This window comes from Urocitellus parryii, chromosome 13 (genome assembly GCF_045843805.1).
Source record: "Urocitellus parryii isolate mUroPar1 chromosome 13, mUroPar1.hap1, whole genome shotgun sequence".
Classification (NCBI taxonomy): domain Eukaryota; kingdom Metazoa; phylum Chordata; class Mammalia; order Rodentia; family Sciuridae; genus Urocitellus; species Urocitellus parryii.
In genome coordinates this window covers 149,122-163,563 of record NC_135543.1, presented here as the reverse complement: position 1 = coordinate 163,563, position 14,442 = coordinate 149,122, and the positions used below count along the sequence as shown (strand labels likewise).

Here is a 14,442-nt window from a genome sequence, read left to right as displayed (position 1 = left end):
GAGGCCATTTGTGTTATGTTCAGGCCAAGAAGTTGTCTACATTTTGTCTGTGTTTTGAGACTCTGTGAGGCTGAATTTAAAATGTGATGTAGTAACTAATCTGGTGGAGGACATTTCAAGGCAGCACAGCATTGAGGAGGTGACTTTTCGCCAAGTGTACTGGGATAATCAGGAGTAGAAAGCAAAGTGGAAAGATTTGGAAAACTTGCAGTTTGACCAGAAAAGTGCAGTAAAACTGGAGCTCAGAAAGTGGTAGTCCTTAAAGACATTACTGCCACTAAATGGATGCTAAATACTTTACTCAGAGACAATAGGAAAGATGACTTGAGGGCATCTCAGGAATTGGCAAGACCACACCCATCTCAGGCTTTAAGGTGTAAAGGTAAAAGTTCCTTTGGGAAGAGAATGGTGGGGCATCCTGCATGCACAACAGGGGCCTGGGAAGTTGTTTCACCATCCTCAGCTACCTAGTCCTGCAGAGGCTGCCATAGCTGTGGTCCCAGGAGGCTTGGCTACTACTGGAGATGGAGACAAACCTTAGTGTTGAGCACTGGCATTAGCCCAGATTTCAAAGGAAGGCCTGGGAGGCCAGCACAGTGTTGCAGGGTTGGATCCCTGAGGGCTGCCCCTGAGAGGAGTGATGCATGAAGTGCGCAGGAAGCTGAAGCTGCAGGGGAGACTCCCAAGAATAAGAGATGCCAGTACCATGGGACATCTGTTTTTGAGGAAAGCTACAGGAACAAGCCAGGAGAGGCTGTGTGGGCTGTACCCAGCAAGGCTTTAGGAGTGGAGCTACACAAGCCCTTTGGAGAGAACTTCACAGTGCCTTGGGCCCCAGATGCTGGGCAGGGAGCTAGCAGGACTTGTTTGGATTTCAGTCTTACTTTGGTCCTATCTCCTTTTATTCCCCTGATTCTCCTTTGTGGAATGGAAATGATTACTCTGTGCCATTTTATATTGGATGTACGTGACTTGCTTTTGATCTTTAGGGGAGAATGTCCATAAGTTTGCCTTGAGTTTCAGATGAGAATTTGGTCTTGGACTTTGGGCAATGCTAAAACTGTTGAGATTGGTTACTCTTGGAAATAGACTGAATGTATTGTGAGATGGGCATGAGCTTTCGGGGCAAGGGGCAGAATGTCAGGGTTTCAATATGAGTATCTCCGTAAACTCGCGTGAGACAAAGCTAGCATTCTCAGACATGAAATGATTAGGTTATGGGCGTTGTGGCCTCATCAGTGGATTAATCCTCTGATATGGATTAACTAGGGGGTAACTGTAGGTGGGTGGGCTGTGGCTGGAGGAGTAGATCCCTGGGAGTGTGCCTGTGGGGTTTGCGTTTTTTGTCCCTGGTGGGCGGAGCCCTCTCTGCTTTCCTGGTGGTCATGTCCTAAGCTGCTTTCCTTCACTGCACCCTCTGTCACGATGTTCTGTTTCACCTCAGGCCAGAGCTATGGAGTGGGCCAACCATGGACTGAACTCTAAAACCTTGAGCCAAAATAAACTTTTGCTCCTCAAAATTGTTCCTGTCAGGTCTTTTGGTCACAGCGATATAAAGCTGACAAAAACACAAGTCTTCCACCTCCAGGACACCATCACCACCCCCAAAACAGTGAGACTCTGTTTTGTGTAAGGCCATGATGATTTCATCATGGCTCTGGGTGCCTCTGCATCCCTGGCTTGGCTATTGGTTTCTGGTGCTGAAGCAGTTTTTCATTTAATTCAGAGAATGCCTTCTATTTCTGGTTTAAACACTGGTGATGACTTGTCTTTTCCTTATTATTTCTGAGTTGACTTGATTTGTGTACCTCAGTGCAGTTGAAGCAGTTGTATTAATTATCATTCTCTGATTCACTCCTTGTTTCAATATTTTTTAAAAGCAACCTTTGATTATAAAAACAGCACTATAGACTGACCACTATACAGCAGAGGTGGTCATTTCCCTAGAAAGAGAAACTGGGAATACCACATACGTGCTCACGCGTAGGGGCTTGGCACGCTGACCATGTCCTAAGCTGATCGCTGGTCTCTGATGTAGAGAGCCTCCTGGAGAGGTAGCAAGGGCTCATCTTCTCTCAGGTGTTACTTTCTCATAGTAAGTAATTTGTAACTTTTCATATTCATGGAATTTCTTCTTTCAGGTTTTTTGAGCTTTGCTGTGGCTTTCCCATGATTGAGTGTGCTCTGGTTCTCCACAGCCATGGGTCTGCTTTTTAGCTGTGCTGGGGCTGGAGTCCAGGGCCTCCTACCGCTAGGCAAGCACTGCACCACTGAGATGCACCCTACTCCCATTGGGTATTGCCCCACCACTGTAACAGGCCTTAGGGTTGCACCCCGACATCCTTTCCTCTAAGTACCTGTCTCGGTGCCTTAGATCCCAATCTCTGCTCTCCTTGGACTGCTCCTTGAACGTTTGCATTTTTACATGTATGAACTGTTGCTCCAGAGGTGAAATGGGTGGGTGTGCGGGGTGTTCCGTACAGCACTGTTTTCACTTGCTCTGGGATGTGTCGAGGGCAAAAGGTTCTTCGTTTCAACTCAGTGAAACAGAAAGTGTCATGAGCCTTGTGAACTGCTAGAGAGCTTGTGAAATGCTTCACATGTGCCTCCTCCCTTGGTGACTGGTGTTCACTCTTGGAAGCTCCCATTGGAAACCCTCTCTGTGCTCCAGCTGCCCTGCGCTGCCTTCCTGCACGTCGGTCCTGCTCAGGTCAGATCAGGCTGCTGAGTTCCCCTTCCCTGCTTCCTGATTTCCATGAGATCATCTAAATCAGCTTTGTCAACAATGAAACTGAGGTTGAAGTCTCTCTTAGAGTCCAGCAGTGAACATGTGAGGGTTGAATTGATGCTGTGGGTTCCCAGCTCTTTTTTTTATTGCTGTGCTAGGGATGGAACCCAGAACCTTGCACATACTAGGCAAGTGTTCTGCCACTGGGCTGCACTCCAGCCCTCCCAGCCTGTTTGTACCCTGTCGGTCTCAGGTGTGTATGCCATCCTTCCCCACCTTTTATAGTCGTCCTGGTTCACAGGCCATTCCCGTCTCTTCTCCCTCTCCAGGTCCAGCCCCAGGTCCACCCTGCTCCTTGGAGGCCCTGTCAGTGTTTCTTAGGTAGCTGCCTCTTAGCTCGTTTTCCCAGCCAGCGGTGAGGTTTCTCTCCCTCACACCCTTATCTGCACTTTCTCACTAGAACAAGTAGCTTTTTTTTTTTTTTTTTTTTAGTTTTAGATTGAACCCAGGGATGCTCAACCACTGAGCCACATCCCTAGCCCGTTTTATATTTTTTAAAAAATTTGAGACAGAGTCTTACTAATTCGGGTAGGGCCTTGTTAGGTTGCTGAGGCTAGCCTCAAACTTATGATCCTCTTGCATTAGCCTCTTGAGTTACTGAGATTACAGGCAGGTACCACTGTGCCTGGCTGGGACAAGTAACTTTTTGAGTGAAAAATAACTTGTTCCATCTGAGAAAAAAACTGCATGTCTTAGTTCTTGTTGAAATGTCCATCCTGAAAGGTGCCTGAAAGGTAAGATGAAAAAATGCTTGCTTTTGTTCTCTGTGACAAAGAGACTGGCCAGTACTGGCAGTGTGCAGTTTAAAGATGACTACTAGAGGCTGGGATTGAGGCTCAGTGCAGAGCACTTGCCTAGCATTAGGAGGCACTGGGTTTAATCCTAGAGCCATGTAAAAATGTTAACAAAGTAATCAAAAAAAATAATGCAGACTGGGGTTATAGCTTAGTGACAGAGGGCTTGCCTAGCATGTGTTAGGCGTTGGGTTTGATCCTTAGAACCACATGAAATAAACAAATAAAAATAAAGGCATGCCGTCTATCTACAACTACAAAAAAAAAAAAAAAAAGCGCAAGCTATAAATTAAAAAAAAAAAAAGATTAAGCATATAAAATCATTCAGAGGGAATGAGCCAGCCCGGCTTAGTCTTATGGGGTTAATATACCAGAAAATTGTCCAGGACTCCAGGCTATGCAGTTAAGATGGCACACCTGAAGACAGAGGCTGGGAAGCCAGTATAGTTCAGAGACTGTGGTCAGCGGAGATACCAAGAAGTCCGAGCAGAGACAAGGTCACTAAAATCAAACCCTCAGACAGGGCAATAGTCTTTCCCGTTACAAAAATAGCACTGGGAACTCTTGAGATGTCCTAGGTGGGAGGAGCAAAGGTGTCCACAGAACAGCCACTGAGGAGACCTTCCCTTCTCTCTTGTTTTTTATATCAGGGATTGGACGCAGGGGCGCTTCACCACTGAGCCACATCCAGCCCTTTGTAATTTTTTGAGACCAGGTCTAGCTAAATTGCTTAGGGCCTCTTTGCCAAGTTGCTGAGGCTGGCTGTGAACTTGGGATCCTCTTGCCTCAGCCTCCTGAGTTGCCGGGATCACAGGCGTGGCTGTGGTGCCTGCCTGCAGATACCTGTACTTCCTGAACAGAGTAGAAACCTCATCTTAGGTGGAAACTTAGGGTGGTGAAGAGGAGTGAGGAGGAGTGAGGAGGCCTGGGATGGCATTGGGAGACTGGTCCTTGCCTGCCCCTCTGAGGCCATCAGAGCTGGGCACCTTTGTCCTCTGAGCTGGCTAGGGTCTCTGTCCCCACGGACTGCGTCCCTCACACTGAGCATGGGAGTGGAGAGTCTCGTTCCTGTCCGGGTGGTGCTTTGTGTCTGATCTTCTATGGAAGAGAGGCCTGGAGGAGGTTGTGGTGGTAAAGCATGGGAGCTCTTCTCCTTGGAAGTGCTGCTGTTTCTCTGCTACTCGCAGAGCTGCATTTGCTGTGGAACCCTTTCCTGGGCTTGGCTCTGTTGACACAAACATGGCGTTTTACTCAGCTTCTTCATCTCCGTGACTGTAAGACCTACAAGAACAGCTTTGAGGAGGAAACGTTTATGTGGTGCTTAGGGTTTCAGAGGTCTCAGTCCATAGATGGCCAGTTCCGTTGCTCTGTGCCCGAGGTGAGGGAGAAAGTCATGGTGGAAGGACATAGCAGTCAAAGCAGAGAGAGCTCCACTCACCAGGGACAAAATTAAACCCAGTGACTTTCCCCTAGGGACAGCCTCCTCCCACCACATCCCACCTGCCTAATCCCTGTGGGTGGACGAGTGCATTTGTTAGCCTGAGTCTCTCCCACCATGGCCCACCTGCCTAACCCCTGGGGGTGGACGAGGGTACTGGGTAGGCTGAGGCTCTCCCACCATGGCCCGCCTGCCTAACCCCTGGGGGTGGACGAGGGTGCTGGGTAGGCTGAGGCTCCCCCACCATGGCCCACCTGCCTAACCCCTGGGGGTGGATGAGGGTACTGGGTAGGCTGAGGCTCCCCCACCATGGCCCACCTGCCTAACCCCTGGGGGTGGACGAGGGTGCTGGGTAGGCTGAGGCTCTCCTAACCTACCCTTTCACCTCTAAGCTTCCTTGCACGGCCTCACACATGAGCTTTGGAGACACCTCATACCTGAACATAGCACAAGGTGTAGATGCTTATTTGTCAGGAGGCCTCATCTGTTTCTTCTGTAATTCTGCTTGATCACTCCAGCCTTTTCAGCGATTGTCCTCAGTGGTGCCCAAAGAGACTTTTGTGTCTCTTTACCCAGGTAGATTTTAGGCACCAAATAACCTCATCGGATCCTAATCAGTATTTCTTTATCTTCTGACTTTGTATAATGATCTTTTTTTCTACATTTTTTTGAAGGACCTTAAAGGCTTTGATCCAGGAGAGAAGTTCTTCTATAACACATCATGGGGAGATGTTTCTCTCTGGGAACCTTCTGGAAAGAAAGTGGTATGTATTTTTGTATTTAGTTTTCACTAGGGGTAAGTGTGGATTAATCTGAGGAACTCCTCAGGTGTCTGGAGCCTGGTGGGTGAGTGGGAGGGGGTGCAGGGATTCGGTTCAGTGTGATCCTGAAGAACTGCTGAAGCCACTGGACCTTTGACTTGATAACTATCCTGCGTTAAACGTGCTATTAGGTGTGAGCCTTGCAGAGCTAGTGGCTTTTCAGGGCTGTGTGTGTATACTGGCTCATGCTGTTGTAGCACAGTGTGGCTGTTGCCAGTGGTGTAACTGTTGTTAAGGCCTTAGCCTCGCACACCAGCATGCTGGTGTGACAGCCTGTGTGCAGCGGGTCATAGGAGAGTGTAGCACATAGAACTGTGCTGTGAATGGCCCTTAACAGAGATACTCACCACTGTGTGTGGCTTAATGATGGGGACCTATTCTGAGAGTGTGTCCTCAAGTGACTGGGAGGGGTGACTGTGAGAACACTCTAGGGTGTACTTACCAAGACTGTGCGGGGTGGCGTACCGCACAGCCAGGCCATAGACCTCACATAGATTACTCAACACCGTGGGCAGCTGCACATCTGAACATGCCTACACATAGGAAAGGAAGAGTAAAAACATAGCAGGTAAAGATCAGCAAGAGGAATCCTGTATGTGGATGGCACTTACTACACACAGAGCTACAGGACTGGGAGCTGTGACAGCCTAGGCCTTTGTGAACGCTGAACCCACACATGTGAAGAAATGCTTTCTTTCCTCAGTGATAAATCAGCCTAGCTTATTGTAATGTTTCCGTGCATAGACCTATACATGTAGGCATGTTCAGATGTGCAGAGACAGCCTCTATGCATGCCTGCAGGTTGAGGTCTGTGGTCTGGGTGATGGGCTGCCCTCCACAGGCTTGGGTAAGTAAACCCGTGGATGCTCTCACATCCTGGTTCCAGAAACTAAAGTAAAAATGTAGACCACTGGATCAGGGAACAAGTCTAGTGGTTGGAAACCTCAGACCTTCACACTGAAATGTGCAGCATGTGGCTGATTCCTCTTGCTGAGGGGCTCTGTGAAAAGTGCACCCTTTGTTGACATGTCTATCAGTGTCAAATGGAGCCTGACATGGTTCACTCGGCTGGTCCCTGTCCAGTTCCTGTCATGCTGGCCTTGGGGATTTTGGAGGGAAAAACTCCTGTCATTATTTACTGTGTTATGAAAATTTCTTCAGGGATGTTTCTTTTGACCCACGTTCAAGTCCCTCCTTGACAGAACACTCTATTCCCTAACCTTGTTTTGAAGGTCTTGACATCATGAATCTCAGGCCTCACTGATTTTTCTCATCTGAATTCTTAAAAATATCCCACAGTGTTACATGCGATGTGTGTAATTTCATGCTTTTCATCAGGAAACATCTTTGAATTCCTGCTGCAGAGCAGGTGACAAGCTTTGCAGTACCTGCTCCGAAGATGTAGAAGTTAGGGGTTCCTTTGCCCCAGGAGTGTATGTTTGTGGAGTGAACAGGGCCTTGGCGTTAACAGACACTGCTCTCAGGATGGAATGGCTTGGGGCCCCTGTGGCAGTGTGGTGCTTGCTGGTCTACCATTGCATCTGCAGGTGGCCTCCTTCAGTCAGGCTCAGGGGATAGGACTTAGGGACAGAGACCAGGCAGTGTTACAGCAGGAGAGTGGTTTGTAAGGTGCACCATGTGGGCTTAGGTCAGAGCCCTGTGGGTCAGCTTAGGATTGTGGGCTCTTGAGGAGGCTTCCCCAGGTGTGGTGCAGTGGTGGCTCAGCACCCCTTTCAGCAGCCTCCTTTGCGACCTAGTGTCCAGCTTGTGTGTGTTTCCCCCTCCCGTGGGGAGGCTTCCGTGGACACATGCTTGCCTTTCCCAGGGTGGTGCCTTGGGGTGTGCTGGCTAGGCTGCGTGGCCATGCCATTCCTCCCCATGAGCAGTTCATGTTGCTGTGGTCTTCAAGTGGGTGTGTGGATGCCACCTTTGGGTGCCACCTTTGCTTGGGGTCTGCATCTTGCCCACTGCTGAGGACCTGGAGCTTCTTGCCTTACATCCTTTGGCATCACTAGCCCTCTTTGGAAAGGGTTCAGATCCATGGCCATTGTTAGAATATCAGGTCGCTTGTCGTCTTAAGAGGTTTGGCCTTGAGGCCTGTGTTCTCTGTTGGGTGGCTCCCAAGTCCGCATCTACCTGTGGCGCTCCCTTGCAGTTCTCAACAGCAGCTTCCGAGAAGCAGAAGGTTGCTGTTTCCATGAAGCCCAGCTCTCCGCCCTTTTCTTTGGCAGTTCTTGTCTGTGGCATCTCATTCTAGAAAGTTTCCTCCCGGGCTCTGCTCGATTCCAGCAGATGCTGGTGTGCATGTACTGTCCACTTCCACTGGTTCTCTTGTTGATCGTTGTTTTTCATTGAATGTATAGATTCTCAATACTGCATTTTATTTAGTAGAAGTTGGGCCATTTTTAATGAACTACTAATAAATCTAGAATAATACTTACACAGTGTTGTACCTTGTTCCAGCCCCAGTGGTACAAGGTTTGAGGCTAGCCTGAGCACCTTGGTGAGACCCTGTCTCTAAATTTTTGAAAAGGGATGTGTGCATTAGGCAGTTGGTCGCTCTTTACCATTCTCAGACTGTTATCAGGCACTTGCTTGTGCTGAGCAACATCTGTTGGCTGTTACCATCTCGAGCAGTGGGGAAGTTAAAGACAGCAACGATGGGTCTCACAGGTTGGAAGCCAGGTCAGTTGTAGGTGAATTCTGTTTTAGAATCGGGAGTAAAAATGACATAACTAAGAGATGAGGAGGTAGGGAAGAAAATAACTTCCTCTTACAGAAAATTTTTATTGCAGTTCAATTCAAAATACAAGATTAAGTGCTGGGATCTGTGGTTTCAGGGCATGGCTTAGACGGGTCAGCAAGCTGTGGGTTTGGGGCCAGATTCTGGGTTTCTGTGTTTGACAGGCTAAAAATATTTGTTAGGCTCTTATGTGTTTTTTTTTTTTTTTTTAAGGCATACTATTTGGAATGTGTGAAAGTCATGTGAAATTGGAGTTGGTTCTATAAGAAAAGTTGCACTGGGACACAGCAGTTGTGCCTATCCCTTAATGGGGCAGTGCAGCGTCACTGTTCTCTTGTGGAGAATCCCCCTGGTCCTGGAGCAAGCGTTGCTGCTCAGGGTGGGTGGAGTGGGTGATGGTGTCTGGGCACAGTGCACTGTGGGAGGACCCCCAGCAGCTTTCTTCATCTGCCTAAGACTGTTCTTTTATTTTGACAGAGATACCGAACAAAACCATACTGTTGTAGCCTTTGCAGATACTCGACAAAGGTGCTTGCTTCCCTCAAAAACCATTTACATCGTCACCACGAAGATGAGGCTGACCAGGAGCTGGTGATCCCGTGCCCCAACTGCACCTTTGCCTCTCAGCCCAAGGTGGTAGGCAAGCACTTCAGGATGTTCCACGCCCCTGTTCGCAAAGTGCAGAACTACACAGTGAACATCTTAGGCGAGACTAAGTCGTCTAGAAGTGATGTAATTAGTTTCACATGTTTAAAATGTAACTTTTCGAACACCTTGTACTACAGCATGAAGAAGCACGTTCTGGTGGCTCATTTTCACTACTTAATCAACTCTTACTTTGGCCTGAGAACTGAGGAGGTGGGAGACCAACAGAAAGCAAGTGATACTGCTTCTGTGGACAGGACCCCGCCATCCGACCGGTACTACTGTAAGAAGTGCAGTGCCAATGCCAGCAGCCAGGACGCCCTGATGTACCACATCCTGACGTCTGATGTGCACAGGGACTTGGAGAACAAGCTGAGGTCAGTGATTTCAGAGCACATTAAGAGGACTGGGCTCTTGAAGCAGATGCACATTGCCCCAAAGCCAGCTGCCCGTTTGGCCATACCACCGAGCAGCGGCGCCCCTGGCATCCCGGCACCGCCATCTTGCTTTCGTCTCACCCTGCCACAGAATGGCCAAAGCCCGGCTGTGGTGCAGCCAGTGACTGTGGCCCCAGGCTCTGCTGGGAGTCTGACCCACTCCCCACCTGCGGTGGCCCAGCCCCACGTGACCCTGGTCTCCAGCCCTCTGCCTGTGTGCCAGAGCGGCCTCTCCCTGCAGCCCTCCACCCCCCAGCCTGTCCTCCTGTCTCACGGGGTACCGCTCAGCCAGCCTGTGAACCCCCCTGTGTTGCCCCTCACCCAGCCTGTGGGGCCCATAAGTAAGTCTGTTGGAAAGAGTGTCCTCCCTCTGAGTCAGGCTGTCCGCCCTGGCGTCCTGCCCCTCTCCCAGCCTGTGGGGTCTGTAAGCCGACCTGTTGGGCCTGGTGTCCTGCCTGCCACCCCCGGGGTTCTGCAGGCTGTCTCACCAGGAGTGATTTCTGTGGGTCGAGCAGCCCCATCGGGGGTCCTTCCTGCAGGCCAGATGACCCCTGCAGGGGTAATCCCTGGACAGACAGCAACTTCTGGGGTTCTCCCCACTGGCCAGGTGGCCCAGTCAGGGGCTGTCCCCGTTGGGCAGACAGCTCCATCTCGGGTTCTTCCCCCTGGTCCGACAGTGCCCTTGAGGGTTCTCCCCGCAGGCCAGGTGGTCCCATCTGGGCTTCTCTCTGCCAACCAGCCTGTCTCCACAGGAGTCGTCCCTGTGAACCAGGGTGTGAGTTCTGGTGTGCTGCAGCTTAGCCAGCCGGTCACCACGGGGGTCCTTCCTGTGGGCCCACCTGCAAGGCCTGGAGTGCTGCAGCTCAGTCCCTCAGTCAGCACTGGCGTCCTGCCTGTGAGCCCCCCAGCCAGGGCAGGGGCTTCGCAGAGCACTACCTTCCTCACATCAGGCTCTATTCTCAGGCAGCTCATCCCCACGGGGAAGCAGGTAAATGGGATCCCCACCTACACCCTGGCTCCAGTGTCTGTCACCCTGCCTGTGCCCGCCGGCGGAAGCATGGCAACTGTTACTCCACCGCAGGTGCCTGTCCAGCTTTTGCCCTCAGGCACAGGTGCGCACATGGCCAGTTCCCTTCCCAGCCTGCCCTCCCCACAAGTGCTGGTGAGCGCTGCCCCGAGCGTGTTTGTTCAGGCTACTCCTGCACCGGCAGATGCCAACCAGGTGCTGAGACAGGCCAAGCAGTGGAAAACCTGCCGGGTGTGCAACGAGCTCTTCCCGTCCAATGTGTACCAGGTGCACATGGAGGTGGCTCACAAGCACAGCGAATCCAAGCTCTGCCGGGTGTGCAATGAGCTCTTCCCATCCAACGTCTACCAGGTGCATGTAGAGGTGGCTCACAAGCACAGTGAGACCAAGGTGGGCGAGAAACTGGAGCCTGAGAAGCTGGCCGCATGTGCACCCTTCCTGAAGTGGATGCGGGAGAGGGCTGTGCGGTGCCTGTCCTGCAAATGCGCCATCTCGGAGGAGGAGCTTATGCGCCACCTGCTCATGCATGGCCTGGGCTGCTTGTTCTGCCCCTGCACCTTCCACGACATCCGGGGCCTCCTGGAGCATAGCAGGACTAAGCACCTGGGCAAGAAGAAGCTGCCCCTGGACTATAGCAACAGGGGCTTCCAGCTGGACCTCGATGCCAGCGGCAATCTGCTGTTCCCTCATCTCGACTTCAGCACCATACTGCCGCGGGAGAAGCTGGGGGAGCGGGAAGTCTACCTGGCCATCCTTGCCGGGATACACTCCAAATCTCTGGTGCCTGTGTATGTTAAGGTGAGGCCTCAGCCTGAGGCTCTGCCCAGGGCCCCCAGCAGACAGAAGCTGACCTGTCCCTTCTGCTTTGGTACCTTCCTGACGGCTGAGGCCTATGAGCTCCACCTCAAGGAGAGGCACCACGTGATGCCGACGGTCCACACGATGCTCAGGTCTCCAGCTTTCAAGTGCATCCATTGCTGTGGGGTCTACACTGGAAACATGACCCTAGCGGCCATCGCCGTTCATTTGCTGCGCTGCAGAAGTGCTCCCAAGGACAGCAGCTCAGGCCTGCAGATCCAGCCAGGTTTTATTGAGAGCAGTGAGCTGCTGTTAGTCAATGGGGAAGTGATTCCTGATTCTACTTTTCCTGTGAAGAGGAAGTTGCCAGATGGCCATGTAGGGGTAGAAGACCAGCGGGAGCTGGAGGAGCCATTGCTTGTCCTAAACACCGATGTACCCCCAAGCCCAGAGAAAGGGACAAGTGTCGTGCCTTTGAAGAGACAGAGGAATGAAGGCAGGACAGAGGGGCCCACTGCTGGTGATGACATGCTCCAGGTCTTGGTGTTAGACCCTAAGAAATATGAAGGCCGTTCTTACGAGGACAAAAAGCAGTTTCTTAGAGATTATTTCCATAAGAGACCCTATCCTAGCAGAAAAGAAATAGAATTGCTGTCCTCACTCTTATGGGTGTGGAAAATCGACGTGGCTTCATTTTTTGGGAAAAGGAGATATATTTGCATGAAAGCAATAAAAAACCACAAGCCCTCTGTGCTTCTAGGTTTTGATATGTCTGAACTTAAAAATGTTAAGCACAGGTTGAACTTTGAATATGAACCGCAGCATTCATAGGACAGTGAGCCTCAGTCCCAGGCTGTGGTTCCCACTGGGCCTAGACTGCCCTGCTGAGTCCCTAAGTCCTGCCTGCTGCTCTTCAGCTGTTCCAGGTGCTCCGAGAGACTTCGGCTGAGGAGGAGGATGGTTCTTAGATTGGTTGTTTCCTGCAGTTGGGTTCTGACACTTACTCTCAGTTTTCTTCTGTCATGTAAATTAAATCTTTTGGCATTCATGCACGTCTTGTTTTCCCAGTAGCTCAGTACTGAATGAACTGAAACCTGCAAGTACTTGTTTTTTAATTTTAGGAAATGCCAGCTTGTTGGAGAGTACTTGATCAATTGGAGATGCCGATAGACCTGCAAAGTGACGGACACAGGGTTGTGTTGGAGGAGCGCACCCTATGATGTGCGTGGCTCCCTGCGGACACCCTGCCAGTTCTTCTTCGGAAGCTGCTTGCTTATGATTTTGATTTGACACTTTTTCATGTTTGTCTTGATGGCTGTTTCTTTTTTAAGTTATAACTCATAGAAAAACCAAATGTTTTCATTTATTAAAAATACCTGAGTCTAAGGTCTGGTGTGCAGCTCATCATGGAGCTTCTATTTGTAAAGTCATCGTGGGGCAGAAGTGCTTTCCAGGCTAGACTTTGCCTTTCCCTGTGGTGGCAGGCCGTTCCTCACTCACAGGGAGGATAGCAGCTGCTTAGTGCCTTTAGAGTGACAGAACACCCAGCACGCCGCTCCAGCCTGAGCTGCTCCGGGCTGGAAGGGCCATGTGCCCGCCCAAGCCAGCAGACCAGAGCTTGTCTTTGTGGTTGGGGTAATGAGAGTTGGGCTCATCCGAGTGGGGAGCCTGGGCTATGCTCTGGCCTGATTTTGCAGGCAAGTGGGACAGGTGATTGCTAAAGTCTCCACGTGTCACGTGTTGGGGTGGGTAGCCCGTATTTCCATAGCGATGTGAAGTAGCACAGAGTCCAGGACGAATGCTGCACTCCCCGCAGGGCTGTGAGTGGTGCTGTGGGGCATGCAGCAGAGGGTGAGATGGTCCCGGAGGCCAGCAGTGACTCACTTGCATGCAGGTGCTGTGATGTGTGCTTTCGAGGCAGTTGTGAAATTGGTCTGACTCTTGGTGTACTCTTGTAAATTCAGAGAGCTTGTCCGACTTTATAGTTTCCTTTTTTTTTTTTTTTTAACCTCTTGTTTCAGAGTGTCTATTTTGAATTAAAATTTGTTACACCACTGCAAATAGAACTGGTTAATTCTTTGATCTTTAAAACATGGTGTGAGCCAGGCTTGTTGGACCCCAGGAGTTGGAGGCCAGCCTGGGCAATGTAGTGAGACCCTATCTCAAAAGAAATGAACGAATGGGAATAGTCTAAACACGGACATTGATACCACATTTATTGCTAAAGATCATTCATTGCTTGTTTGTGTGAAAATAAGCATAACTCAGAGGCTAATTAATTACCAGTCATCAAATTGATGTGTGTATGAATGTTTTTGTTACTTTGGCAAAGATTTCATAAAGAGGAGAGGGTTATTATGACTCATGATTCTGTCGGCCTAAAGTGGAGGGGCCTCTTACTGGGGGAGCCGCTTGGAAGGGGAACTCATTTGGTGCATATTTGCTGGCAGAGACCTGAGGTGAGGGGATTCATCTGGTGTCTTCTTGCTGATGGAGGCCCGCTGGCACAGGGCATCACAAGACAGACTGATCCTTTGGTTCACAGAACCACCAGGGCCCAGGCCGAGGGCCTCATCCCATTCCAGCCCTCCCAGTGGCCACCAACGTGCCAGGTGGAGGATGCAGTTCCTCCCTCGGGTGCCCGTGGGAAACGCTCAGACAATAGTGTGGCTTGGGGTTCCCTGAGTTTCTATGACAGCCTCCAAAGTGCCAGAGAGGACGCAGCTGGGAGGTGGGTGCAGTGAGCTTTGCTCTTGCTGACCCTGTGCTTTGTAGCAGGTCTGTATGGCTTGGTCCTCCTGCCTGCGTGTGTGCACTGGGGCTCTGAAGCCTCCACACCTGTGGGCTTGCCAGGCGGCTCTCTACCTCCACCTAGAGAGCAGCAGCACACCATGTCCCTTCCCCTCCTGAGTCGTGGCTGCCCAGAGTGTCACTGCCAGGCAGCCCCTCGT

At 50.7% G+C, this 14,442-nt stretch overlaps 1 protein-coding gene across 4 annotated transcripts in view; it reads left to right on the top strand.

Annotated features, from left to right (window-relative positions):
- The window catches only part of Adnp2 (ADNP homeobox 2), a 29,587-nt gene extending 16,097 nt beyond the window's left edge, over window positions 1-13,490 (top strand). For 3 of the 4 annotated variants that reach the window (XM_026381112.2, XM_077792219.1, XM_026381113.2), the window contains exons 3-4: window positions 5,695-5,784; window positions 9,062-13,490. In XM_026381112.2, the coding sequence (XP_026236897.2) occupies window positions 5,695-5,784; window positions 9,062-12,322 (3,351 nt within the window). In that variant the 3' untranslated portion in view covers window positions 12,323-13,490. The remainder of the gene's footprint in view (window positions 1-5,694; window positions 5,785-9,061) is intronic. The other variant, XM_026381114.2, reaches the window with a different exon arrangement.
- Window positions 13,491-14,442: the final 952 nt, after the last annotated feature.